Source organism: Lepidochelys olivacea (genome assembly GCF_965140295.1).
Source record: "Lepidochelys olivacea isolate rLepOli2 genome assembly, chromosome: 1".
Classification (NCBI taxonomy): domain Eukaryota; kingdom Metazoa; phylum Chordata; order Testudines; family Cheloniidae; genus Lepidochelys; species Lepidochelys olivacea.
The window spans coordinates 265,495,121-265,522,439 of record NC_140411.1 but is presented as its reverse complement, the minus strand read 5'-3'; the positions used below and the strand labels follow the sequence as shown (position 1 = coordinate 265,522,439).

At 42.1% G+C, this 27,319-nt stretch overlaps 4 protein-coding genes and 2 pseudogenes across 6 annotated transcripts; 2 read left to right on the top strand and 4 right to left on the bottom strand.

The window, feature by feature from the left end:
• Positions 1 to 4,486: 4,486 nt before the first annotated feature.
• Positions 4,487 to 5,165, bottom strand: LOC311518911 (histone H4). The gene has a single exon (XM_084624968.1). The coding sequence runs from the start codon at positions 5,124 to 5,126 to the stop codon at positions 4,815 to 4,817; it is 312 nt and encodes a 103-aa protein (XP_084481094.1). The 5' UTR covers positions 5,127 to 5,165; the 3' UTR covers positions 4,487 to 4,814.
• Positions 5,166 to 6,271: 1,106 nt separating this feature from the next.
• On the bottom strand, positions 6,272 to 7,709 carry LOC311518902 (histone H3.2). The gene has a single exon (XM_084624958.1). It carries the CDS (start codon positions 7,674 to 7,676, stop codon positions 7,266 to 7,268), a length of 411 nt encoding a protein of 136 aa, XP_084481084.1. The 5' UTR covers positions 7,677 to 7,709; the 3' UTR covers positions 6,272 to 7,265.
• A 2,951-nt stretch (positions 7,710 to 10,660) lies between these two features.
• Positions 10,661 to 11,538, top strand: LOC311518881 (histone H1 pseudogene; annotated as a pseudogene). The gene has a single exon. The product of its transcript is annotated as a histone H1 pseudogene (transcript).
• Positions 11,539 to 12,373: 835 nt separating this feature from the next.
• LOC311514778 (histone H2A type 2-C) lies at positions 12,374 to 13,124 on the bottom strand. The gene has a single exon (XM_084617473.1). It carries the CDS (start codon positions 13,097 to 13,099, stop codon positions 12,710 to 12,712), a length of 390 nt encoding a protein of 129 aa, XP_084473599.1. The 5' UTR covers positions 13,100 to 13,124; the 3' UTR covers positions 12,374 to 12,709.
• Positions 13,125 to 13,428: 304 nt separating this feature from the next.
• Positions 13,429 to 13,897, top strand: LOC311528694 (histone H2B 8 pseudogene; annotated as a pseudogene). The gene has a single exon. The product of its transcript is annotated as a histone H2B 8 pseudogene (transcript).
• An 8,983-nt stretch (positions 13,898 to 22,880) lies between these two features.
• On the bottom strand, positions 22,881 to 27,231 carry LOC311514874 (histone H2A.J-like; the record flags this gene model as incomplete). The annotated part of the gene is made up of 3 exons (XM_084617608.1): positions 26,781 to 27,231; positions 23,574 to 23,707; positions 22,881 to 22,934 (listed from the first exon to the last, which is right to left on the bottom strand). The coding sequence occupies exons 1-3, from the start codon at positions 27,160 to 27,162 to the stop codon at positions 22,881 to 22,883; spliced, it is 570 nt and encodes a 189-aa protein (XP_084473734.1). The 5' UTR covers positions 27,163 to 27,231.
• Between the last annotated feature and the right edge of the window lie 88 nt (positions 27,232 to 27,319).

The following is a 27,319-nucleotide window of genomic DNA, read 5'->3' as shown; positions in this document are numbered from 1 at the left end:
GCTGCATATACTACTGGATAATGCGTGTGGTGTTTAATGTGCTCCTAATTGCCAAAGTGAACTGAGCGGCCTCCATGCTTGCCTTGGTATGGCGTCCGCACAGAAAAAAGGCGCGGAACGATTGTCTGCCATTGCTCTGATGGAGGGAGGGCGACTGACTACATGGCTTACAGGGTTGGCTTACAGGGAATTAAAATCAACAAAGGGGGTGGCTTTACATCAAGGAGTATTTCAGGCAGGACTTCACACAGGGTTCCAATAAGAAATGGTGCACCTAAGTAATTGTTCTTATTGGAACAATCAGGTTGGTCTGGCCTCTGATTTATACATGGGTAGATTTACCTCGCTGCACCTTCTCTGTGAGTGACTGCAGTGTGACCTAGAGGAATGAGTCCCCTAGACGGGGGGGTGGGGGGGGGAGCAAATGAGTACAAAACAAATCTGGTCTATTTCTTGTTTTGATCCACTCCATCTATCTTTTACATCTTTGGCTGGCAGCAGACAGTGCAGAAGGACTGCAAGCCATCCACATCTCATGGCTGCCCGGCAGAAGATGGTACAATAGGACTGCTAGCAATCCATATCGCCTGCCTGCTCACCATAAGATGGTTCAATAGGACTGACTGCAGGACTAAAGAGAATGACCTAGTCAAGTCACTTCTAATGTAGTCCCTACACCCATGTCTGCCCAGGGCTCCTGGCCGAAATGGCCAGGAGAACCTCGGACATGATGATGACGGCTACCAGTCCTACTGTACCGTCTGCTGTCACAAGGCAAGGGGTTGCTGCTACTGTGTAGCAAAGCCGTACCCCGTGTCTGCCAGCACCCAGGAGACATACTCAGGTGACAGTTACCTGAGCAGGCTCCATGCTTGCCGTGGTATGGCGTCTGCACAGGTAACTCAGGAAAAAAGGCGCAAAACGATTGTCTGCTGCTGCTTTCACAGAGGGAGGGAGGGAACGGGGGCCTGACAATATGTACCCAGAACCACCCGCAACAATGTTTTAGCCCCATCAGGCACTGGGATTTCAACGCAGAATTCCAATGGGCAGCGGAGACTGCGAGAACGGTGGGATAGCTATCCACAGTGCAATGCTCCGGAAGTCGACGCTTGCCTCGGTACTGTGGAAGCACTCCGCTGAGTTAATGCACTTAAAGCATTTTCTGTGGGGATACACACACTCGAATATATAAAAACAATTTCTAAAAACCCGACTTCTATAAATTCGATCTAATTTTGTAGTATAGACATACCCTAAGTAGTATTAGTGATTAAAGCAAGACATCTAAAAGGCTGCCTAGGTTCTCCCACACCAAACGTGATTTTAAGATATTAAGAGCATTTTATTGGTTTTATATTTTGCCAGGACAATTTTATATAAATCAAGTACACAGTATTCTTGATATTAGAAGGGCAGATGTTGTGTAAGAATTCTCAAACTGGGGGTCAGGACCCCTCAAGGGGTCGTGAGGTTATTGCATGGGGGTCACGAGCTGTCAGCCTCCACCCCAAACCCCTCTTTGCCTCCAGTATTTATAATGGTGTTAAATATATATAAAAGGTGTTTTTAACTTATAAAGGGGGGGGGGGCCTCACTCAGAGGCTTGCCATATGAAAAGGGTCGCCAGCACAAAAGTTTGAGAACCACTGTGTTATAGCTTTATCCAGTGTGAATGTAATGGCTCTTAGGAGAGTTTTTGTGTTGTCCTCCAGCGTAGTTATTAAGTATGAAAATTTGGTGGCGTAGCTTTTAAGCCTTCTCACTCCAGATGCTCCAGCCTCAGCATCCTTGGCATAACGGTAACCCTCTTGGTGTGAATAGCACAGAGATTACCATCTTTAAAGAGTCCCCCCATGTGTGTGCACTGTCTGCTCTGGAAGGTCAATTATTCTGAGCAGATGGGGGCTGGACTAGAGCTCTGGCCCCTATGGCCATGGTTCTGGAATATCTTATCATTGAAATTCTTGAGCTACTTGGCAGACAGTACAGCTTGGGACAGCAAGAAGAAAAGGAGGACTTGTGGCACCTTAGAAACTAACAAATTTCTATGAGCATAAGCCTTCGTGCGCTACAGCTCACTTCATCGGATGCATTCAGTGGAAAAATAGGATTATCATCCCCCGCTATCTACAACTCTTTATACATAATGACGAGGAGGTCTGTAACGCATTAAATCTAAACACACACACACAATATTTAAAAGCTAAAAGCAATCTACACTGTCACAAATTTAATCCACTGTTTTGAGCCAGCCTGATTTTAGTTTGATCATTGGTTATTTTACTTGTTCTTGGCATTGTGACTCTCTGTTTTATTGGGCAAAAGCATGGCCTGAAGGTAGGCAGGACACTCCCTTGTGACCAAGAAGATATATCAAGCTAAAATCAGTCCAAAACCAATCCAAAAACTCTTTTAAGAGCCACCTGCAAGGTCAAAGTAAGGATTTATTTATGTTTTAAGATCCAATAGGAAACAGGGTGACAGAAAATAATGAAATCCTTATCCTATAAAAATAAACGGCAAAGCTTTCATACACATCAGTGGGGCTAGGGTATTCCCCTTATTTTTCAAACAGGAACTATGTTCAAACAAGAGCAGTGGCATTTTCCCCTCCCATGAACACTGAATTAAATTGTGGTCAGTGTAGATCGCTTTTAGCTTTTAAATTGTGTGTTTGTTTAGATTTAATTCATAGTCATCCATTTTCCACTGCATGATTTTTACCAGGAACAGTCAGTATTAATCTCTACACCTCTCAAGTCCCACACACGTCTCTTGCAGGTTATTTGTGGTCAGATCTAGGAGAATAACGGTCTCCAAACGGATGGCCAATCTGTTTGTAAATCAAACAAGAAACCCTGGGGAATAGTTTGGTGCGGAATGCGTATTCCAAACCACTCCCTGCGACAGACTGCAGGGGCGTTTAGGTAGCTCCGTTAACTGGTAAAATAGGACAGGTTGGGATTGGGCACTCCTTGCACAGCGCGACGTTTTCAAACGTACAAAAGGGTTTATCACCCACCAATTCTTGCACAGCGCGGGCTTTTCAAATTTACGAAAGGGTTTAGCCACCTCCCCGATGCAAAAGGAGGTTTTGCCTATAACTCACCGACAGCTTTGCTTCTCTGACTGTCCTGGCTTTTGGCACTTGGAGACTGAAGCCGCTGTGCCACGGCAACAGACATCTTCCATCCCTTACGCTGCAAAGTTGTGCCTTTTCCCGCGTAGTCTCCTAACCGTGGAGTGTATAAAGAGACAATGCTTGTCTCCCGCACTAATCCCAGTTACCTAATTTGGAAAATGCAACTTCCAAATTGATTTCTGTAACTCTCAGTCTCAAAAGAATATTAGCCACTGTTATGAGTATTAAGGATATCTCGACAATACTAATTTGTAGCTAGAGCAGCAAAGCCCTCAGTTACGATTACCTTTTTCGGGGAGATCCAGGCTGCTGCTGTGGCCGGGGAAAATAGCTAAAGAGACTGTGTCTGATGCTACCGAGGCCGCCTCCAACCACATGCTTTCTTACTCCAGAAAGAATTTTGAACCACCAACTCAATAAAAAAGATGTAATCCATTAAAACGCATCTGAACACGTTTCAAATTAAGAATTAAATAATGCAATAACAAACGAGCCAAAGTAGGTTTTTGTGTATTTTAAGTTTCAGCATTTCCGGTTTTCCAAAGTGTGTAAAAAGAGCTGGTGAACACAACCACAGCTGCTTTTATATGTAAAATTTATAGTAGGCGGATTAACAGGGTTTTTTGCTTGTTTCAAATATAGACTCCAGCACCAGCAAACAAAAGTAGTTTTCTTCTGAGAATATAAAATAATTTATTGTCTGGATTAAAATGTTTTTCTTTCTGTTTAAGGAACTTTTAGAGAAACTCAGTTTATACTGAAAGCCTAGCTGGGGGATACAGTCTCCTACCATGAGGATGCCAAAAGAAAGTTGGTGGCAACCATGAACGTAGTTGTGAGCTGAAACGTCAGGCCTGCACTCTTCACAGTTATGGAGGCCAAAGGTAATGCAAGATATTGTATTGTGACTTTCAAAGCTATAAAAGATTATACTAGCTTAGGTTCTCAGTCACTAAAGAAAAAGGACAATGGAAATGACCAGTGACCGGTGATTTAATTAACAGCTTGCCTCTGCTCATGCCAGGTACCTATTTTAGATCAAGCTGAAGATTATATATTGTTTCAGGCTAAGTGGATAGGGCATTTTGATATGAATGAGACTGGCTTTGACCCAGTGACATGACTTTGTGTAAGAAATACTTTTATCCAACTGAACTCACCAACTTAGATTCAGAAATCTCTAATTAATGCAGATGAGCGAAAGGGGAGATATTAAAAGAGTTCCATAACTAAGATTTTAAATTAAACTGAAAACAGAGTAAAGGTTTTCAATAGACTGGGATTTTTTTTACATTTTTTCATCATTTTTCATTATGTTTTCCTCTACCAGGAAACAAGAGTGTTCTGCTTATTTGCGAGAAAGCTGGCTATCAGACTTGTGCTAAAGGAAGCAAAGATTGGTCTGGCTAAATGGTCTCTTAATACAAATGCTTAGTCGCCAACGCCACAATAAAAGAACTTCCATTATTTTCTATTTCATTTCCAATGCACGTTTTATCAAGCAAAACCACTAAGACAATACAAAAACCCTATCTAACTGAAATATAACACATTGTACTTTCATAAGACTATTTAGCAATACAACTCTTATTGCGAAAATATGGGTGGCTCTTAAAAGAGCCTTTGTGTTTCTTGCTATTTGATTTTTAACTTAAGTCAAAAGAAAGGCTTAACCTCCGAATCCGTACAAAGTACGACCCTGCCGTTTTAAGGCATAAACCACGTCCATGGCTGTCACAGTCTTCCGCTTCGCATGCTCGGTGTAAGTAACAGCATCACGGATCACGTTTTCGAGAAAAACTTTGAGCACACCACGGGTCTCTTCATAGATCAACCCAGAAATACGCTTGACACCACCACGACGAGCCAAACGACGAATAGCCGGTTTAGTAATACCTTGAATGTTATCACGAAGTACCTTCCGATGTCGCTTAGCCCCTCCTTTTCCGAGTCCTTTACCGCCTTTACCGCGACCAGACATATTGCTACGAGTATCAAAACACTCTATGCACGCTTAGGAACCTCTTCTCTCTTTATATTGCTGTAGCCGACCTGACTGAAAACTTGTACTGGAAAAGGGGCGAGGCCTAGTTTATTGTCCATTCCTTCCTTCTTCCGCTCACCGCTCTCTTTATGCTGTTCGATTGAGAGGCAGTTTATTGACCCCCCCTTTTCTTTCTTTTTCCTTTCCTCCTGCACTCACCATTGTCTGTATACTGCTCCATTTATCCTCCACAAATTTTCGAATTATATTTCAATTATATTTATACCGAGACACATTATCTATTCCTACCTCCGCTGAATCCCACATTTGTGCCAATATCGATCGGTCTCTGAATTGCTCGACATAAGAGTCTATTTCAAACTGCACTTTCTCTTTTATTTTCTATTATTGTAGTTTTTCTATCTGGAGGGTATTCAGATAACAGTGCTTCCTATTTGTGGCTATTTTCTTTGGAAAATACTCCTTTGGTTTTCAGTGATTTGTAATCTGCGGCAAAATCTGACCAATCAGATTTTTTGACAAACCATCTGTCGGCCATTTTCCAAAGAGTACACTGGATGAATATGATAAGTAGAGTCATGCCCTCATACGCTACATCCGTATTTCTTTCTCCACCTTCCCCATTTGAAGGTATTTTTATTGTTGCTGTTCTTTTTGCAGTACATTCAAAAGTATTACGTCATTTGAATGACTGCAGAAATAATCGCTCAGAAAACCAGACTCCTTTCCCCTTTCCAGGACTCATGCCTCTTCTTCATAGGCATAAATAATTATTTTATGCTCGGAAGATTTGAGTTTCTGCATAAAAACTGAGGAAAATACTTTGAAATTGCTACTGTCTACACACATTTTTGACAACACACATTGAAAGCATGGATCGAAACGATCAGAAGGGGTTCACAAAAACTGAGAAATATGCCACCTTTTCCCCTGTCATATCCTCTGTTGCCCTCTGATGGAAATTCTTTTTCAATCTGCACAAGTTGTAAAATATATAAAAAATGGGTTTATTGGTCAGGGCTTACTAATTATAATCAAACAACTATAATACAATAACATACTAGTAATAATTATTATTAATAATAATAATAATACAACTAGAGACACAAGAAAAGGAATACTTGTGGCACCTTAGAGACAAACAAATTTATTTGAGCTACAGCTCACTTCATGGGATGCATTCAGTGGAAAATACAGTGGGGAGATTTTATATACACAGAGAACATGAAACAATGGGTGTTACCATACACACTGTAACAAGTGTGATCAGGTGTCATTACACAAAGTAAAACTATTTCCCCATGTTTATTCTGTTTTTAACCCCTTCATTAGACAGTCTGATGATTTTACCTCTGGATTTTATCCTAAACTTCTTCACAGTTCATTTGTAATTTGCATCATACATTTTATTGTGTACAAAGACACTGTTGTATTACTAGTGTCTTTAAATAAATGCCTCTGTCTAACTTTTGTGTTCCTCAGCTCCCCAGGTAAGTCTCCTCCCAGGCCATCCTTACCATTCCCCCCATGCCCTTTCCTGTACAATATTATGATTTCAAGAGGAACACCCCTAGACAATCCACTAAGTGAAATACACAGACATTCAAACTCTGAATACCAGCCTTCATTTACTTATTTACAATGCATGAATATTATCTGAGACATACCAGTGATTTTACTTTATTTATTTAAAGCCAAATGCTAAATACGGCAATATTTATTTGGTTATACAAAATATACTTTTTTAAATGAAATACATTTCACATTTGTAGAAGTTTGTATTACATCTTGAAAAGGGAACATTGATAAACACAGATAAAAGACAAAAACATCACCAAAGTACCCATTAATTTGGCTAGAAAAAGTTAAGGATTTAATTAAGGCAGCCTAATGTGAAGTTGTGTCCTACCTCAAGCATATACTTTGAAAAATTAGAGCCATCCTTGATGGTTTCTTACGGTCAGAATTATTAATTTAGGTAAGCCGCACACAGTGAAGTCTTGTGATTGAAGAGTACACGATATGGGCGTGTTACAGCTCTTTTCAATGCACACGTAGTGGCTCTTAAAAGAGCCTTGGAATGTTGGGAGTATTCAAAATGCAGTGGTGCAGCCTTTAAGCCCGCTCACCGCGGATACGCCGGGCTAACTGGATGTCCTTGGGCATGATGGTGACTCTCTTGGCATGAATAGCACACAGGTTGGTGTCCTCAAAAAGCCCCACCAAGTAGGCTTCGCTGGCCTCCTGCAGGGCCATAACGGCCGAGCTCTGGAAGCGCAAGTCGGTCTTGAAGTCCTGGGCGATTTCACGCACCAGGCGCTGGAAGGGCAGCTTGCGGATGAGCAGCTCAGTGGATTTCTGGTAGCGGCGGATCTCTCGCAGGGCCACGGTGCCGGGTCGGTAACGATGAGGCTTCTTCACTCCCCCAGTTGCAGGCGCGCTCTTCCGAGCAGCTTTAGTCGCCAGCTGCTTACGGGGAGCTTTACCACCTGTGGATTTACGGGCAGTCTGCTTGGTCCTAGCCATTTCAAACAATGTGCGCTCTCCTCTTCAAATGAAAGACTGCTGTACTCCGGTGACATTTATAGAAAAAAATCTTCTCTCTGATTGGCTAAAGAGAAGAAGCCAAGCTCTATTGGCTAATTTGAAAATGTGTAAATCCCGCGCTTCGCTATGAAAAGAAATGCGATCCTTCCTCACCGCCAGTATACTCTTACTAAAAAAGAAAAGGAGTACTTGTAGCACCTTAGAGACTAACAAATTTATTTTAGCATAAGCTTTCGTGATCTACAGCTCACTTCATCGGATGCATTCAGTGAAGTTTATACTCAAATAAATTTGTTAATCTCTAAGGTGCCACAAGTACTTCTTTTCTTTTTGTGAATACAGACTAAAACGGCTGCTACTCTGAAACCTATATTCTTACTGTTTCCCAGATCCAGTCTTGCCACCACTATACCCTTCCCTGAAATTTACGATTCTTGGAACACACCAGCATCCCATTTTCCTGCGGTTTCCTTTCTTGCTGAAACCTCATAGCCATACAGAATTCTTCCCTTCCCTGCATCCTGGGTTTCTTTATCTCTTTTCATGTATATATTTATTTTTAAATTGAACAGTTTGTTAATCTGTATACCATTCCCGCTTCCTCCTTCTCTTAAAATTGAACAATCGTCACAAGCACCAAACTCAGGAGACAGGGGAGTTAAACCACAAAATGTTTAATGGGTAGAGAATCTCTCTGTTTGTTCTAGTTTGTGTTCTAATTAGCAGACTTTCAGAAGATGAAAGCGCTACCCCACAATTCTTCCCTCTTATATTGAAGGGCACCCCCTTTTTTATAAAGAATTTCTTTACTGTCCTTCCACACTGCCTTAAATCTCAAACAGATTACAGACCGGGGGGCAGTCTTAAATAGTAATCCCTTGCAATACTTAAGTAGTAAAAGGATAACTTTTTATCTGCATGCAGATGGCCTTCAGGAGCAGAAAAAATAGTACACAGCTTGGTAGACATAAATCTCTTTCCTTCTCTTAACTTTCTTCCTTCTTAAAACAAACACAAAATCACACCTTTGCTCACTTTTCAATTAGATCAGACATCATTACATAAAAACTGTTCAAGCCACCTGCCTATCTCTAATATACCTCACCCCAAACTACACACAATCATTGCTCTCTTTTAAATGTTATTTTTCTTCAGGTTTATGGGAATAGAGGTCTTTAAAAGAATGAGGAAGTTTTGTTTTGTTTCGGAAAGTCACAGAGAACATTCTGAATGTGTACTTAAGTCATCCTCCAACTGCTATAGATTGTTTATATCAGTGGTTCTCAAACTTTTGTACTGGTGATGCCTTTCACATAGCAAGCCTCTGAGTGTCCTTATGTCCCCCCTTATAAATTAAAAACACTTTTTTATATATTTAACACCATTATAAATGCTAGAGGTAAAGCAGGGTTTGTGGTGGAGGCTGGCAACTCGCGACCCCCCTGAGGAGTCCCAACCCCCAGTTTGTGAACCCCTGGTTTATATCATTCTAATATTCTCTTTTAAGCAGAAATACAGAGGATTTTTACTGGCTAATCTTTGTAGAAGAATTTTCATATTCACCCATGGGTTTCATCCCATTCCCAGTAGCCAGACAGAGATCACAAAAAATCTGACCCCTTTTCCTCACTCAGTTCGCACCCTTGAAGACCTAAGCCAATGTGCAAAGAATGGCCAAAAACATCCAATCCCATTATACAAGTACATTGTGGCTATTCTCCTATAGGGCAGGGTTTACAGAGACAGAATGGTTGGCTCCCACATTCATACTCTTCACTTGTTTGGAAGCTGTATCTTTCAGATCTATTTCTTAAAACATTACAACCAAAAAATCTTTTTAATATTTCAATAATGTTGCTTTCTAGTTGGAGCAGGAATCTAGTTGATGAGTGTGATGTCACTCAGCTTGTCAAACAATGTTTTGCAAGACCCTACAGCCATCCCTAGTCATAGGATCATTTACTGCAGAAAGTATTTAGAACAATCTTCTTCTCCATAAACCTTTAATATTTTAAATCCACCACATGAATGTACCATATGAGTTTCAACTCTTCAAGGATCCACCCTTTTCCCACATATGTGATATGGAGCTGGAAAAAAAAAAAACAAAAACCCTGCTTTGACACAACCTATTTCTAATAGGCCCAAGGAGGATAATTTCTTGCTTAAAATAAAGGAAGGAATATTAAATGTAGTTTTACTGAAAGTTATGTATTTAGTAGTTTAGCATTCCCCCCTACCCCACAGGAGTTAAAGAAGAAGCTACTAAAATGTCAGCTCTTATTATCAAAGTGTGGAAGCTCTGGTTTGTTTTTAATGAGGTGGAGGGATGGACAGCTCCATTTCTGTAGAGAGTGTGGCCCTGGCCTTTCTCAGCATAGACCACATGAAAACCATCCTTCTGTTTAGCATGCTCAGCATAGATGATACTATTGTGGACTATAACCCCAGAGAAAACCTTCAGCACACTCCAAGTCCATTTGTAAATCAGCTCCCAATGACAAGCTAAGAATGATAGTTTATTTTATACTGGAACAGTTAGAAAGATGCAATTTACAAATTATTCCCATAAGTATTTCTAGTGCATAAACATATCTCTATAAGCCTCTAATTAGTTATTGGTGTTGTGGAATTAGGAATATTTTAAACAGATTTAATGAAAGTGAAAGACTTAGTTCAAGGAGCTAGATCTCAATCCATATTCAAAGCCTGAAATAAGTTTGTGTTACTTTCTTCACTTTTAAATAATTTTACAGAGGAAATTTATTCAAATCAAGGGCTTTCTACCCTGTTATATAGAAAACACCTTAAAAATAAGATTTAATTGTAACTGTGGTTTTATGAACCACTACTACCTTATATTTCATAAGGAAAAACTAGTTTTTCCCAACTTTATTCAACTTGAAATTCTTCTGAATAAAAATACCCTGTTTCCTCTTCACTCAGATAAGAAATTGGGTTATTGTGCTGCAGATATTGGGCAAAAAAAAAATACACTCTTTTTTCGTTACTGTGAAAAAACACAAATCGAGCGGGAAGAAGACTCCGATCTGCCTTGCTGGGCGGGCTCCTAAGCGCGCCAATCACAGGGCTTCTCCTGTATATAAATACCAGGCAACTGAACTAATCCAGCCCAAGTGTTTTTTTGTTGTTTTTTTTTTGTGGTGTATAACAAATAATAGTCACTATGTCCGAAACGGCGCCTGTTGCAGCTCCTGCTGTCTCTGCTCCTGAGGCAAAAGCTTCCGCTACAAAACCGAAGAAGGCGGCAGGAGGCTCTAAAGCCCGCAAGCCTTCGGGTCCCAGCGTGACCGAGCTGATCACCAAGGCGGTGTCCGCTTCCAAGGAGCGCAAAGGGCTCTCGCTGGCCGCTCTTAAGAAGGCTCTGGCCGCCGGGGGGTACGATGTGGAGAAGAGTAACAACCGCATCAAAGTAGGACTCAAGAGCCTGGTAAGCAAAGGTACGTTGGTGCAGACCAAAGGCACGGGCGCCTCTGGCTCTTTTAAACTCGGCAAGAAACCGGGTGAGACCAAGGAAAAGCCACTCAAGAAAAAGCCAGCGGCAAAGCCTAAGAAACCAACTGCCAGGAAACCCGCCAGCGCCCTCAAGAAACCCAAAAAGGCTGCAGCTGTGAAAAAGAGCCCGAAAAAAGTCAAGAAGCCAGCAGCTGCCGCGGCCAAAAAAACAGCCAAGAGCCCGAAAAGGGTTAAAGCAGCTAAGCCCAAGAAGGCAGATAAGAGCCCGGCTAAGGCCAAAGCGGTGAAACCCAAGGTGGCCAAGCCCAAGCCCACCAAACCTAAAGTAGCAAAGGCTAAGAAGGCAGCACCCAAGAAGAAGTAAAGACTCCCCCCCCCCCCGCTTTTTTTTTTTTTTGTTTTTTTAGATAAACCCAACGGCTCTTTTAAGAGCCACCCATCCCTTTCAAAAAAGAGCTGGTTCACTTACCGGTAACCTCGTGCTGCTTTCTACGACAGAAGATTCCTTCTTCCCTTACCCCTTTCCTTTACCCCTCATTGTGTGTTTGTATAATGTTAACACATGAACTGTGCTCTGGGTCAAAGAGAAGCGACTCCAGTCAAAAATACGTATGTGAGATATACTGTAGTAGCCCCATTCTCCGTAACCCCCAGTAAAAGGATTGCAGTTCTGTTGGCTTTAATTTCTTCCCTTCGCATTATGGTTATTTTACTTTTCTTTTCAGAGCGATATATTAAAAAACTGCCTAGAGGGTGCAGCTTTCAAGCAGTTGGAGGAATCAGGCATCACCATACATTGTCAAAGGGAAGAGTCAGAATATATGTGCCCTGTCCTCGCATAACCACCTTTGTTCATAGGGGCGAGTTAGAGGACTCAGTGTGGAAGGAATTTTGATTATATATAGACAAAATCTTTTTCTGTTTTGCTGGTGGGAGGAAATGGAGCAGTTGGTAAATTTGAAAAGCCCGCCCTCTGCAAGGATTGGTCAGACAACCCGGAACGTTATTCCTCTTCAGAGGAAATCCCTCTACTTTCATAGACGCTCTAAAAGTTGAAGAGGAGAGTCTTGATAAAGGTTTTAGTTCAAATTTCTTCCCCAGCCTTCCCGCCAAAGTCAAATTCACAGGCCATTTAGAAAACCTTTTTTTTCCTGAGACCTGAGAAAAAATAACCTAAAAAGGGTACCGTATTTCCCATTTTATTTTATTGCAATTGTTGCATTGTCTCTGGAAACGACATCTAGTAATGTTATCATATTAGAAATTTCTACTTTCCGTCTTTTCGCACGTTCTACAAAATTGACGAACATGTATTTCAAACGAGCAGAGATTCAGTAACTTGTTCGTAGGAAAACAGTCTCGTGCAGAATCTATATTCCGGCCACTGAAACGCCAATTCAATATTTATTTACAGGAAGGAAAATAATTATGATTATCTGTAACAATCAAGCCCTTTTTTTGATTTTGTGCGTGGCTCTGAAAAGAGCCTTTGGTTTGGTTTTGGACTGCAGATTTTTGCTTCTTCCCGATCAGCTTCACTTGCTCTTCGCCTTGTGACTCTCGGTTTTCTTAGGCAGTAGTACGGCCTGGATGTTGGGCAGGACACCCCCTTGAGCTATCGTCACTTTCCCAAGCAGTTTGTTGAGCTCCTCGTCGTTACGGATGGCAAGCTGCAGATGTCGGGGAATGATTCTGGTTTTCTTATTGTCCCGAGCAGCGTTGCCGGCTAACTCGAGAATCTCAGCAGTCAGATACTCCAGCACTGCGGCCATATAGACCGGGGCTCCAGCCCCCACCCGCTCAGCATAATTACCTTTGCGGAGTAAGCGGTGCACTCGACCCACCGGGAACTGCAGCCCAGCCCGCGAGGAGCGAGACTTTGCCTTAGCCCTCGCTTTGCCTCCTTGTTTTCCTCGGCCTGACATTGTAAATTACGATCCAAAATCTGCTATGTTTTAATCAACAAGAGTCAGAAAAAATGCTTTTTGCTCTGTCTTATATATTTTCTATTTGGAGTTTTCAAACATTGTGATAGGCTGAAAGGTACTAATTTTCTGAACAGCCAATGGCGATGGAGATGTAACTCTGACCAATGAGAAGGTTAATGGGACATTTCGAACGCGGCTTTTGTCTCAGAACCAATAACAAATCAGGAAAGTGAGACTTTAATGTGCTTTCATTCTCTATAAATAAAGCTACGGTCACCTTCTTTCACCATTGAAGATTTTTTTTCGTTTAAAGAGAGTGTGTGAGAGAACACAGAACAAAAATGCCGGAGCCAACAAAATCTGCTCCCGCTCCCAAGAAGGGCTCTAAAAAAGCTGTGACCAAGACTCAGAAGAAGGGCGATAAGAAGCGCAGAAAGACTAGGAAGGAGAGTTATTCCATCTACGTGTACAAAGTGTTGAAGCAAGTTCACCCGGACACCGGTATTTCCTCTAAGGCGATGGGGATCATGAACTCTTTTGTAAACGACATCTTCGAGCGCATTGCGGGGGAAGCGTCTCGCCTGGCTCATTACAACAAGCGTTCAACCATCACTTCCAGGGAGATCCAGACCGCTGTACGCCTGCTTCTGCCGGGGGAACTGGCCAAACACGCCGTGTCTGAGGGCACCAAGGCCGTCACCAAGTACACCAGCTCCAAGTAAATGGTTTGTTGTGAGATTACCTACACTTTTAACCCAAAGGCTCTTTTAAGAGCCATCCACTTTCTCATCCAAAGAGCTCTGATATCACTAATTGCTGTTGCTTGTGTTTTTCAAATTCCAACAAAGCTTATTTTAAAAATATTAATGTGCTTTAGTCTCAGGCGACTTTTGAAAGTATTTTTTTTTCATTGCATATGCTCCCTATATCGTAGGGGACTGATTTCGCTCTAGTAAATGTGGCATTAAGTCAATTTAAACTACCACTGGGGTTTCAAATTTTAATGAAAAATGTCAGTGTCCCTCGCCCCGTCTCAGCTAATAGTTCGGTGAGGTGTCCAGTCCTGTCCTCCCTAAGAAATATAAAATATGGCTAAACGGTTTGTCCGGTAAATAAAAATTGAAATTTGATCAGATTAAACTGTTCAGTTCTCTATTTAACTGAAGAATAATCCTAGAGGTTTGACTAAAAAGTTTTGGCTCCATTAATATCATCCTTATCTGCTTATTGAAAATTTATCAATCCTATCTGCCTGAAGGGTAGTTCGTTGCCTCATTGTTTCTCTCATTCTTTAAGTTCCTGTAGCTAAAACTCAAATGCCTTCTCTTCTCCCCTCCCGCCACCCCCCCCCCTTACCTGAATAATCTTGCTATTTGGGAATGTTAATAGAAAAACATAACTTTGAACATTTGTTAATTTTTATATTTATTTATGGGGGTGTTACAGCTCCTTTCAGCGTGAATGTAGTGGCTTTTAAAAGAGCCTTTGGGTCGTTTGGAAGTTGCAGAAGATGGCTGAGCTGAGCAGCCTGTAAACCTCTCACCACGGATACGCCGGCGTAACTGGATGCCCGTGAGCAGGATGGTGACTCTCTTGGTGTGAACAGCACACAGGGTAAAGTTGGGTTTCAGAGTAGCAATCGTGTTGCTGTGTCCGCAAAAAGAAAAGGAGGACTTGTGGTATCTTAGAGACTAACAAATTTATTTGAGCATGATGCATCCGATGAAGTGAGCTGTAGCTCACGAAAGCGTATGCTCAAATGAATTTGTTAGTCTCTAAGGTGCCACAGGGCCTCCTTTTCTTTTTGAGGTTAAAGTTAGTATCTTCAAAGAGCCCCATCAAGTAGGCTTCGCCTCCTATAGGGCCATAACGGCCGAGCTCTGGAAGCACAGATCGAAAGCGGTCGCCACAAGCTGGCCGCTTCCCTGAAATTCAGGCTCCTGGAACCACCCCAGTGCTGCGTTCGTCTGCTGCCCCCCCGCTACTCAGTCTACAAAACCGCCTTCCCTTTTCTGCCACCTCGGTGCATATTTATTTCTTTTATTATATCAGAGGCTCCGTGTCTCGCTATTTTGCTTTCAAAACGACCAGTTCATTAAACAATGTCTTTCCCCCTCTCTTTCTCTTACATCTGAACACCCATTACGCACATCAATCCCCAGAGCTAAGGGGCGGGGATAATAGTTAACCCACAGAATGGGATGAAACGTCTCTCGATCCTCGTATTTTGTGTTTTAATTTGCGGTTATTTCGAGGGTGGCACAACTACCCTTCAGTAATTATTCAAGCCTCCTGTTTCTCATTCACATACCCCACCTCAAAAATTGGCGGCTTGTTTACAGTCACTTTTAGCCAGGTTGAGAATAAAGGTTTCCAAGTGATCAATCTGTTTAAAAGTAAAATAGAAAATGCTTTGACTACCCCACCCCTTTGTTATACGATGGTGTTTCAAAATTCAATAGAAAACCCAGCAGAAGAACTTTTATACTCAATGAGCATTCAAAACCCCACCTGTAGAAGTCTATGTAGTTCTATGTATTTTCAGGGGAAATGCAGAGGAAGGTTATTAACCAATCCTTTAACAGCGCGGGATTTTCAAACTAACTAATGGGTAAATCTCGTTCTCAATAGACAAATAGAAAAGCTACTTTGGTCAGTAAATCACACAGTTGCTCCATTCCCTGTTCCCTCATTTGCTATCCTCGTCTTCACCCCTTGGAGACCGGAGCTGATGTGCGTTCCAGGAACAGCCATAAAGCAAGCTTTCTAGCACAGACTGGAAAGAGCTCTGCTCTCCTTCCCCGGGAGATTCTGCCCCTTATGAGACTGCTGCCGGAGGAAATGGCTAAACAGACTGCTCCAAAGGCCACCTCCAATTAAGAAGAGTCTTTAGAACCCCCCAATCCTCGTTAAAGGGTGTTAATACTTTTCTTTAAATATATTACTTGAATATGTAGCAAATGAAATAAAGTCAATAACTAAACAGTAATCAAGCTTTTGCTCTCCTGAGCCTTCTTATAATTAATGACTTGTTCTCCAAGTATCCCCACCCCAATATGTGCCATGGAGCTAGAGAATATAAACACAGCCGTTTTCATACAGGTTTCAGAGTAGCAGCCGTGTTAGTCTGTATTCGCAAAAAAAAAAAGGAGTACTTGTGACACCTTAGAAACTAACAAATTTATCTGAGCATAAGCTTTCATGAGCTACAGCTCACTTCATCAGATGCATTCAGTGGGAAAAAAAACACTGAATGCATCAGATGAAGTGAGCTGTAGTTCAAGTGAGCTGTAGCTCAAGACTTAAGTCTCAGCACACTCTTTATATATCCAAAATTTGTTAGTCTCTAAGGTGCCACAAGTACTCCTTTTCTTTTTGTTTTCATACAACATTTCTTACCGGTCAACATATTAATTTACTGCCTATTAAAATAACATGATTAAGTAGTATGTGTAGTTTTCTTTGGTAGGACAATACATATTTATAATTTAGCATGTAGAATAAAAACCTGTAACAATTTGTTAGGTGAGAAAAATTAAATATGAAGCAGTTATGCCAACCGAACTAAAGTCAGGCCAATAAAGGTTGCTGGGAAAGCCCCTGAACAAGATAAATAGAATAAAAGAATACTTGTTTAAGCTTCAGGGAGTAAGAAAAAAGGGGAGGCCTGCATTCTTGTATCAGATATACTAGGAACTGTCTTGTTGAGATACGGAGGAGCTGTTTTCCACTCCTTGTTTTTGTGTTATGTTTGTTCTTAACTCCTCATCTCCTGGTTGACACCCATACCGATAAAGTGAGTGAAGCATTACGATTTGCTAAAAGTTATCTACAATAAGGGGGTAGAAGTGCATGCATAATAGAGAAAGAGGATTTTAACTAACATAGGGGAGGGGTGGGCTGCTTTATGAATAAATCTGTGACGTGACGGAACTGTCTATAAAAACCTATTAGTTTTACTTAGAGGCTGCTGGTTCTCTTTGGTGACGGGCTGTTATCTATTGTTCTGTGCACTCTTCAATAAAGAGCTTTGAGTTCGGACCTTGCTGGTGCTGCCTGTCTGTCCCCGGTCAGACAACAAACCGTGCCGTCTGGGGTTCGAGTCCTCGACAAGTTCTTATAATGAAAGCATAGGTGGCTCTTGGAAGACCTTTTGAGTTAAAATTTGGGTCATTCCTAGGGGAAAGAAAACAACCTTTATTTGCCGATTCAGTAGAAAGCATCTCGGAGCATAGACCACATCTATGGCAGTCACAGTCTTCCACTCGGCATGTTCAGTGTAAGTAACAGCATAACGCATCACATTCTCCAAGAAAACCTTTAGCACCTGTAAGGATGTTTCAGGATCAACAACCAGGCCCACAAGTTACCTTATGAACCTAGCAAATCAGACAGCCACTACTTGCTGTAGCAGATGACGACAGTTAATTCCAAGTTCAGAACCAATGAACAGGTTTATTTCAGCAGATGTACAGAATGTCACAACCCAGTGATCAATTGAGGGTGAGTAGCCGAAATGCATTTGCTACATCTACACACATACAAAATGCTGTACAGAAACAAAGGCAAAGACTTAAGTCTCAGCACACTCTTTATATATCCAAAACGACACCTTTTTATCTATCACTCCCCCTGATTCATTGTATTATAATAATATTTATGATAATCTATAAAATTCCACAGTACACAACAGATTATATATCATGTTTATCTACTGACTAGCAATAACAAAACTATTAATCTCATTTAACACATTAAATTTCCTTTTTTTTTTCCCCCCGGTCATGTTTGGCAGGTGTTTTCTTTGTCCTGTACCCAAGTTAGGGACATTTGAAAAACTGAATAAAAGGATATTTAGTAAGTCAAGAAGGTTTTGTTTGTGCTCCTTCCCAAAAGATTTATCCAAAGGTCTTATTAACCAAACTAAACTAGGCCAACATTTATATGACATATGCATTTGCTTATATATTAGCCAATATATGAGTCATTAAATATACTTAGGCCCTTACCAACTTATGTAAGGTAGTTCCCCTTCCCTTCCTTACAGTACCCAAAAGTCTCCTCATAGAGCAGTCCAGAAATATGCTTCATGCGCCCAGGGCATGCCAGGCAATGAATAGCCTGCTTCATAATATCCTAGAAAATACTGCAAAGCTCCTTCTGTTCCAGTGGCATTTAGCACCACCTTCCTCAAGTACCTTACCACCTTTGCCATGAAAACATCTTCAGATTACTTAGTAGCTACATACTACAATGTGTACAAAGAGATGACAATGTGAGTGGAGGAAGTCTGTGTGTAGTCCCTGGGAGATGGCCTGAATGAAGATTGGAAAAGGGAAAGGTAGTCTTTTTCATCCTCCCTTTGCCTCCACTACTTGCTGCTGTCTGTATGATGCTGATGCTTGATGTAGAGGGAAAGAAGTGGGTTATTGCATCTTCTCATTTTATCCACTCTCCCATCCACTCTATTAAGAGTCCCCAAGACTTGATTTTTAAAAATCATTTCTATAATAATTCTTCATTTTTGTATGCTGAGTCATGTTATTAAGTCCTGCTTAATTATAAAGACAATGAAATGCCACATTTTTGGACAATACCAGTCGCTTCTGAGAGTTGCTGAAAATAAAAGCCCCTTTCAAAGTGAATTTTATTTTGTTTTCCATATTCCATTGTGGTATTTTCATTTCTGGAAGGTATTCCAATAAAAATGATTTCCATCTGTGGCTTTTTGTTTGTTTGTTTTAAAATGTTTGTCTTATTTTGTAGGATTTGCAGTATCCAGCAAAATCTAACCAATCAGATTTCCTGATCTATCATCTTTTTCCTGCCTTGTCCCTAACTTTGCTGTCATTTTCCAAAGTGGGCACATGAAAGACACATTTATTTAATTCAAAGATAGAACTGGAGTCATCTTAGAGTGCTGGTCGCTACCTAGCTTGTCTATATTTGTTTACTAAAGCATTACATTTATTCATTTGGTAATATAAAGTAATATTCCTTTTGCAGTACATGCAATAGTGTGAGTGTTGATTTGAATAAGGGCAGAAATTATCACTCAGAAAACTAGACTCCTTTCCTATTCCAAAATAAGGAACTCATTCCTCTAATTTATAGCCAGAAGTAACTGTTTTATGTTGAGAAACGGTGAACTTCGGAATTTTTTATATAAACATTGGGAACAATACCTAGAAATTGATGCTATATACACTCACATCACACACAAAATCAATACAATGCAATTTTACTTTAAGTCTGCAGATCTTTAGAAATCATGGGTAAAACTGATCAGAAGAGATTTTCAGAAATTGTGAAGAAATCCATCACCCTTTCCCATTTCTTATCCTCTTCTGCCTTCTGATGGATATTGTTTTTCAAGATGAAGAAATTTTAAATGCTATAACATTTCAATATTTACTACTATTGACACACAAACAACATAACTAATAAAATAATTATAAATATTGTTCGTTTCTGTCAGTTTCACTTCAGGCTTACTTGTAGCTTGAAGAGCAGATTATTTTTTTTCCAGAACAGGGAAAGTTGTAGAATTTGCCAGTAGACACTCAGCTTTCTCCATTGAGTACAGACAAAGAGGATCTCAAGTAACAGGCACACCTGTACACATATCTAAAATATTACCTCTGTATTAACACAGTAAATGGGAACTGAATGTTAAACACTGTCAAAGTTCAATCAGATACCCCTGGTGTATTAATATAGCCGTTTCTGTCTGTAGCTAGAGCAGACACAGTGGTAGTACTAATTACCAATCAAAGCAGGATAATCCATCCATTGGTGCAGCCTCAGCTTCTCAACCTCCTCCTACAAGCTCCTGAAATTCAGTTTTGTGTGCTCGACCTTTCACGTTTTACCAATATCAACTGCATCTCTGACCTCATCTCCAATTTCCACTGCAAACTTAAGATCACCTCCTTTGATAGCATTTGCATCTCCCTCAAGTTCATGTTTTTTCTCTGCTTCTCTACTTTTCCATTCTGATACGTTTCTGTAGATGCAGGCAGCTATTTTGGCTGGGCCTTATTGAGGCATGTGCTAGCTGATCATATTTAGCTCTGCCTGCAACGACTTTTTTATTTACTTCTTTTTATGTCACCAGGAAGAGATAAGAATGTGTTGTAAAAAGTAACAGTGTGATTTTTAAAGTGTGGAATAATAATAATACTGTTACTATACTAGCATGAATAGTATTACGCAGAGTCCATTCCCAGTGTTGTGACTGGATAATTGAATTTAAAATTCAAAAAAGTATTTGGCCAAGCTTGTGAGGACTTATATTCAGCTCAATTGCCTTTCACTAATATTTTTTCCCATCCATCATGGGACCTTTCCAATGATAACTTCAGAATGTCATAATATCCAATTAATTCCAGAATTTCAAGGAATGTTGAAGTCACCAGTGGACGGAATCCAATTAACTTTGGGGGAATGAAATACTGAAAGAGGGGAAATGGGGGACACATGTAGATGCTGTCATCTATTAATGGCATTTATTAACACCTTGCAGAATAACAATACTCCTGCTCATCCTCCCAATAGATTTTAACATATTGATACTCTGAATGACAGAAGAGAAATAATTGTTCACCTTACTAGGAGCTGTGGGGCAGATACTCAGCCAGAGGGAGAGAGGAGGCTTCATTCTTTCCTTCCTCCTTAAAGACAGTTCCAAGTGGGGAATAGAGAGTACTAGGGGGTAGGATCCACAAAAGGATCTAGCTATTGCAAGGCTGAGTGTCACATCACCTGACTTATAGGCACCTAGACAATCACAGGAACGACACTATGATCCAGAAAGACAACTTAGGTTCCTAGGTTCCCTATAAACTGAATGGGGAGAGAGAGGCCCCTAAAAATGAAATGCATAAAAGCCAGCACACTTAGAGGTAAACCACTTAAGATACCAGCAAGATGGAGGAGTTAAGCCCTTCCCATCTCTTAAAGTTAGGCATCTAAATCCAGGCTGTAAGAAGGTACCTAGCTCTGCTAGTGATCCACAAAGGGGAACCAGCTTGGAGTCATATCGCTTAGGCACCTAATGTGTTTCTTGAGGCCAAGAGTTAGACGCCAACCTTGCTCCATGTGAAACGGCCAGAGGATCAGACACTGCCCAGGCTATGGATTTTAGCCCAGTGGTTAGCACCCTCACCCGGGATGTGGGAGACCTAGATTCAACTCTCCCTCTCTGTCAGAAAGGATTTGAAGAAGGGTCTCCCACCTCTCAAGAGGGTTCACTAACCACTTAGCTATAGGATGCACTAATGTGGAACTCCTTCAGTCTCTCCTACGGAAGTTGCTCCCCTGTGGATAAACAAAAGAGAGATTAGAGCTGGGGGCTCTAACCACTGGAGTACAGAGTCATTCAGTCTTTTGCTCTCTGTCTTGCTTACCCAGAGACTATTTAAGTATTTCTTCACAGTGTATGATCATTGATCCAGGGAGAGCAAGAGCATGACTCTGTAGTCCAGTGGTTAGGGCACCCTCCTTAGAGGTAGAAACCCTGGGTCTAGTCCCCTATCTTAATCACTTTTTCATTATTTCTGCACAGTAGAACACCTTTCACAGGAGAGACTGAGGGAGCCCCACTTATTCTGAAGTTTTTTCTTTATTATATAAATCACAATTTGTGGTCAGGAGAATGAGGTGATAAATTAATGAACCATGTGATAACTTAATTTACTGTGTTCCTTTGTCTCACCAGCTGTCCACAAACAGCCTATTCTTAACCACTTCACCTACTCTGTGCAAACCAGAGCTGCAAGATGTTACCATCTCTTGACCCTTGTCCTAAGGACTCCCTTTAAAACATCACCTACACTTAATCCCACCCTATAGTGCAATCACATATGCTACCACACTGCTACAAATCCTCATGGAGAGATTCAGGCCTTATCTACACTGGCAAGTTTCTGCACAGTAAAGCAGCTTTCTGCACTGTAACTTCCGAGATGTACACACTGCCAAGCCACGTAGTTCGCAGAAACTGCGCAGTTGCAGCTCTGTGAAAAAAACACGGCAACGAGAGGCGTATAGATTTCTGTTCCGGGGCTACAGCACCGCGGTACCAGTGTAGACACCCTGGTCGATTACAGCTCTGCGATTGGCCTCTGAGAGATGTCCCACAATGCCTGTTCTCACCTCTCTGGTCATTGGTTTGAACTCTACTGCCCTGCCCTCAGGTGACCCACTGTGAGCCCCACCCCATACATTCCTTGGGAATTTTGAAAGTCCCCCTCTTGTTTGCTCAGTGATGCATGCAGTGGTCCCAACACATCACTCCATGTACCAGGTGATCCCCCGCTTGGAGCAGTGCCAAGGTACTGGACCTCATCAGCATTTGGGGAAAGTAGGTTGTCCAGTACCAGCTGCGCTCCAGCCATAGGAATTATGATACCTATGGCAGTTTTCACGATGAATGACAGAAGGGGGCTATGACTGGGACACACTGCAGTGCAGGGTCAAAGTGAAGGAGCCGCGGAATGCCTACCACAAGGCGCGGGAGGCAAACTGCCGCTCCAGTGCTGTGCCCACGAGCTGCTGGTTCTACAAAGAGCTGGACGCGATACTCGGTGGTGACCCACCTCCACTGCGAAGGCCACTGTGGATACTTAGGTGGCTCGCGTGCCAGTCAAGAATGGACTGAGCCAGAAGGAGGAAATCTTGGACGAGGATGTGGAGGGGGAGGGGAACCCAGAGGCAGAGGACGACTCGGAGGTCAGAGATGCATGCAGCTAGGAGCTCTTCTCTACAAAGGATGAGGCTAGCCAGTCACAGCAGTCAGATCTTGGCAAAGTGCAAACAGGAGAGGAGACCCCTGGCAAAATTCACACCCCTGAGTGACGCAGTTAAACAGACCTAACCCCTGGTGTAGCCCAACAACCTAGCTACTGCCTCTGGAGAGGTGGAGTACCTATGCCAATGGAAGTAGACCCTCCTGTCAGCATAAGTAGCTTCTTGACCGAAGTGTTATAGTGGCCCAACTGCACCAATGCAGCTGCGCTGCTGCAGTGTGTTATAAGTGTAGGCAAACCCACAGAGAATGCAGCTGCTACTTGTGCCTGCTTACTGCGGTGGTGCCAGCCAAAGTCATTGCAAGGTGGCATGGGGAAATGTCCTACTGCAGAGGAAGAAATAGAAGGCAGCCATTCCTAGAAACTGTCAGGAAAGGACTGCAGAGCATCTCCATGAAAGTTTAATTGACATCTCTCAGATGGATAAAGAGACATCCCTGTGTACATAGACAAAATGTGCCACATACCTACCCACCTCCTGCCTAGCTCAATAAGGGGAATGAAAAGCAGGTGCCAACTCTACTTCTGTTTCTTATCCTGCTACCTCTTCTCATACAAGCAAAACAATGAAAAGTTCATACATTTGTCTTATTAACTTGGGGTTGAGCCGGTTGCCATCTTTTAAATTAAGCATAGTAAGGGAAAATGCATAGACCTCTAACCTGAGGTCTCTTCCCCTTCATCGGGTACATCTGTGCTAGACTGTTGGGACTGGGTAGATTATGGCAGAGTTGTGAACAGGTCCTGGGCTGTGGCATGGCTGGAGCCCCCTGCCACATCTCTCCCCTCTTCTTTGCTGTTCACAGTAAGTATGACATACAGCTCATTGTAAAAGCAGCAGGACAACAGCTCAACACCAGATCGATTGTTGCACTCCCTGGCCTTGTGGTATACATGGCAGAATTCCTTTGCTTTCATACAGCACTGCTGCTGAACCTTGTCATGTCCTTTAGCCTGTATCCTCATGTTCAGAGATATCCATTTTTCTAGGGCTGACCCATAGCTGTGCTTGCATAGCCTCTTCTCCCCACAGGCCCAGAAAATCAAATGCTTCCCATCTATACCAGGCAGAAGCACATCTAGTAAGTGGAGCAGGCATCGCTGGTTGGGCAGTTGCACTCAACAAGGGAGAGCTGTTAGATGTCGTGGTCAAGGTGTGCAATAAGGAAAAGGCATTTCAAAAATACGTGGCAGGTGGGTTTGTGTGGTTGGGGGTGGGGATCTCCCATTTCTGATCCCAGTGCAGTGGAGTTAAAAATAGTGACCAGAGCCATCTCAAGGAACTGGGCATTGTGAGACAGCTGCTGGAGGATTGTTAGGGTCAACACACGTCATGCAATGTCTACACTTGGGAACTGGTCAACTTCAATATGTCAGCCAGGCTCCAGGCTCTTAGGGGAAGTGGTTTACTGTGTTGCCATAGTGGAGTGTTATGTTGCCCAGAGATAAATTTGAGTGTAGACACATGCACAGGTTGACTCAAGGTGATTTGTGATGAACTAAATTTGTAGTGTAGATCAGGCCTGAATTGCAAGCATAAGATTAAAATTCTGCGTTCTCTTAAATTCTGCTATTCTTTTGTCTTTTTGCTGATTTGCATCTTGAAATAAAGGGATCTGAAAAGCTAGAAAACATATTTCCCCCAACCATCACCACTAGACCACCCCTCCTAAAACATTCATAAAAGAAAGTGATTTAATTTAAAAAAAAAAAAAAAGTACTATGTTTAATTGAAAACCCTTCCTCCCTTCTCCAATACAAGAGGGTAGTGGAGATGGATGCATGCAGGTTGATTGCTTTGTGTAAGTGGTGGGGGGAGAAGTGGAAAACTTGAAGGTGAGTGACCTAGTGGGGCCAAATTGAAGTATCTCTCTATGATAAAGATAGGGAAACAGTCTCTGCACCAAGCAGTCAATATTTGAGGGATTCCCCAACCCCGATGCGTTGGCTCACAGGGGTACTTAAGCAGCATTATCATGGGGCGCCTCAGAGCAACCATACTTTAATGCACAGGCATTTTTCATCATTGCTCCAGCCCTAATCCTCCAAAAAGTTTTTGTTGTTTGTTGATAACTATTTTTCAGTCCTGTCTTTTTAGAGTGTAGGTTCTGGGGCAGAGACAATCTCCTATTCTATATTGGAACAGTATCTAGAACAATGGGGATCTGATGCTGGTTGGGGCCTTCTACATCTTCAGCTTTTTAGAGGAAGCTTTTGCTCCAGGAGCAGAGACAGCAGAAGTTCCTACATACTAGCAGAAGTTTTCTATTATTAATTCTTCACCCATATTCAAAGCTGAGGAATCAGGCTTGTGTTGTTGTTTCTTTTCTACCTCAATTTGCACTGTACAGATTAATTTGAATCCCTGCCTTGCTACACAGATTTGGAGAAAACCCTTTAAAGAAGATTCCATTGTAGTTGAAATTTTATTTCTAACCTTACGGATTTCATTTCCTTGGAAAAAACACACGTTTCTTCTGTCTCTGGTTCATCTTTAAGTGTCTCCAACAGGAAGCTGCACTGAATAAAAATACCCTGTTTCGCCTTCGCTCAGCTGTATGATGAGATGATTCTGTGGCAGATATTGTACAAAAGTACAAGTTTTTAACTCAAAAAAAGATACTGAGCTAGGAGAAAAGTCCTTTCTAGCTCGCAGCGAACCAATCACAGAGCAGCTCTAGCTGTATGACAAACGGGCACCAGCTGTCCTTTCCCTCCCTTCTTCTCGCTCCACCTTAGTATGTAGGAAACTGCTCTAGAAAGCAACAGGAGGCAGCGAAACCCCTTCAAAAGGCTCAGGCAGTTAGAGGGTACGATGTGGTGAAAAGCAACAACCGCATCAAGCTGAGACTCAGGAGCCTGGTGACCCAGGATATCTTGGTCCAGATCAAAGGCTCTAGCGCCACTGGCTCTTTTAAACTTAACAAGCCGAGGAAGGAAACCAAAGAAAAGGCGCAGAAGAAAAAGCCAGTGGCAAAGCCTTAGAAACCAATTGCCAAAAACTGTAGCCCTGGAAGTGAGTTTGGGGGCCAAGAATACAGAAGCTACAGCTGTTAAGAAAGCAGCCAGGAGTCCCCTCCAAAAAGCCGCCAAGCTAAACGAGACAGCTACGAGCCCGACTGCCAAGCCTACGCCAAGGAAACCTAAAACAGGAAAGCTAAGCGGCGGGACCAAAGCAGTGAAATTACTGATAGGGCTTTTCCCACGCAAATAAACCCAACGACTATTTTAAGAGCCACCCATCCGACCGTTGCCAAAAGGAGCTGAAACACCAGGTTAATCTAACATCCTGGTGCTTTCCATAAAAGGCAAACATTTCCTTCTCCTTACTTAATCTGGGGAAGGAGGAATAAAATACTTATTGACGTGTACCACTGTGAATGAATGTGAAACGCTCCCAGAAAGTGTTTTGTTCCTTTCTTACCTTAATTGTTCAACCTACGATAGAAATCTGTATTATGAACACTTTTTAACTTGCCAAGCAATCTAAAACAGACTAGTCTTGGAGTCCAATAGCCTCTGTATGGCGTTGTGCTCTCAATTTGAAAAAACCCGCGTTGTGAAAGGATTGGCTAGTGACAACTGCCACTGTAAATTCCCTTCGAGAGACAATTACAGACACTCCTTTACCATTTTCTTTATTAGTCTAATACAGCTCCGTTAATATCCTAATCTTCGCCCAATGCTACAAGTATTAATTATTTCAAAAAGAAAATAAACTTATTTTATGTTAATCGGTTCTTTCCTAAAGTGAGAGAAAGCGAAAGATAACCGAGCTCTGTTTTTATTTTGTCGGTGGCTCTGAAAAGAGCCTTTGCGATGGTTTTTGGAGCAACGCTTTCCGTTTCTTCTTGGTCGTTTTTACTTACTCTTCGCCTTGTGACTCTCAGTTTTCTTAGGCAGCAGCACGGCCTGGATATTGGGCAGGACACCCCCTTGAGCGATCGTGACTTTCCCCAGCAACTTATTGAGCTCTTCATCGTTACGGATGGCAAGCTGCAGGTGACGGGGGATGATCCTGGTTTTCTTGTTGTCCCGAGCAGCGTTGCCAGCCAGCTCCAGAATCTCAGCGGTCAGATACTCCAGCACCGCAGCCATATAGACCGGGGCGCCAGCGCCCACCCGCTCTGCGTAATTACCTTTGCGGAGCAGCCGGTGCACACGGCCCACCGGGAACTGCAGCCCAGCCCGGGAGGAGCGAGACTTCGCCTTAGCCCGCACCTTACCTCCCTGCTTTCCTCTGCCGGACATGATCAGCACTTTCTAGAAATCAACTACGGTACTATACTTTCTCCAGTAATATATATATATATATATATATATCTCAGGCTATTTAATTCCCAGCCCGCCCTTACAGCCTTTCTGTGTGTGGAGCTAAATGCTTTGTGATAGGCCAAAAGGAAGCTAT

Coding starts and splice junctions, on each gene's coding strand:
- LOC311518911 (XM_084624968.1), bottom strand. CDS start 5,126: ATGTCTGGTCGCGGTAAAGGCGGTAAAGGACTCGGAAAAGGAGGGGCT.
- LOC311518902 (XM_084624958.1), bottom strand. CDS start 7,676: ATGGCTAGGACCAAGCAGACTGCCCGTAAATCCACAGGTGGTAAAGCT.
- LOC311514778 (XM_084617473.1), bottom strand. CDS start 13,099: ATGTCAGGCCGAGGAAAACAAGGAGGCAAAGCGAGGGCTAAGGCAAAG.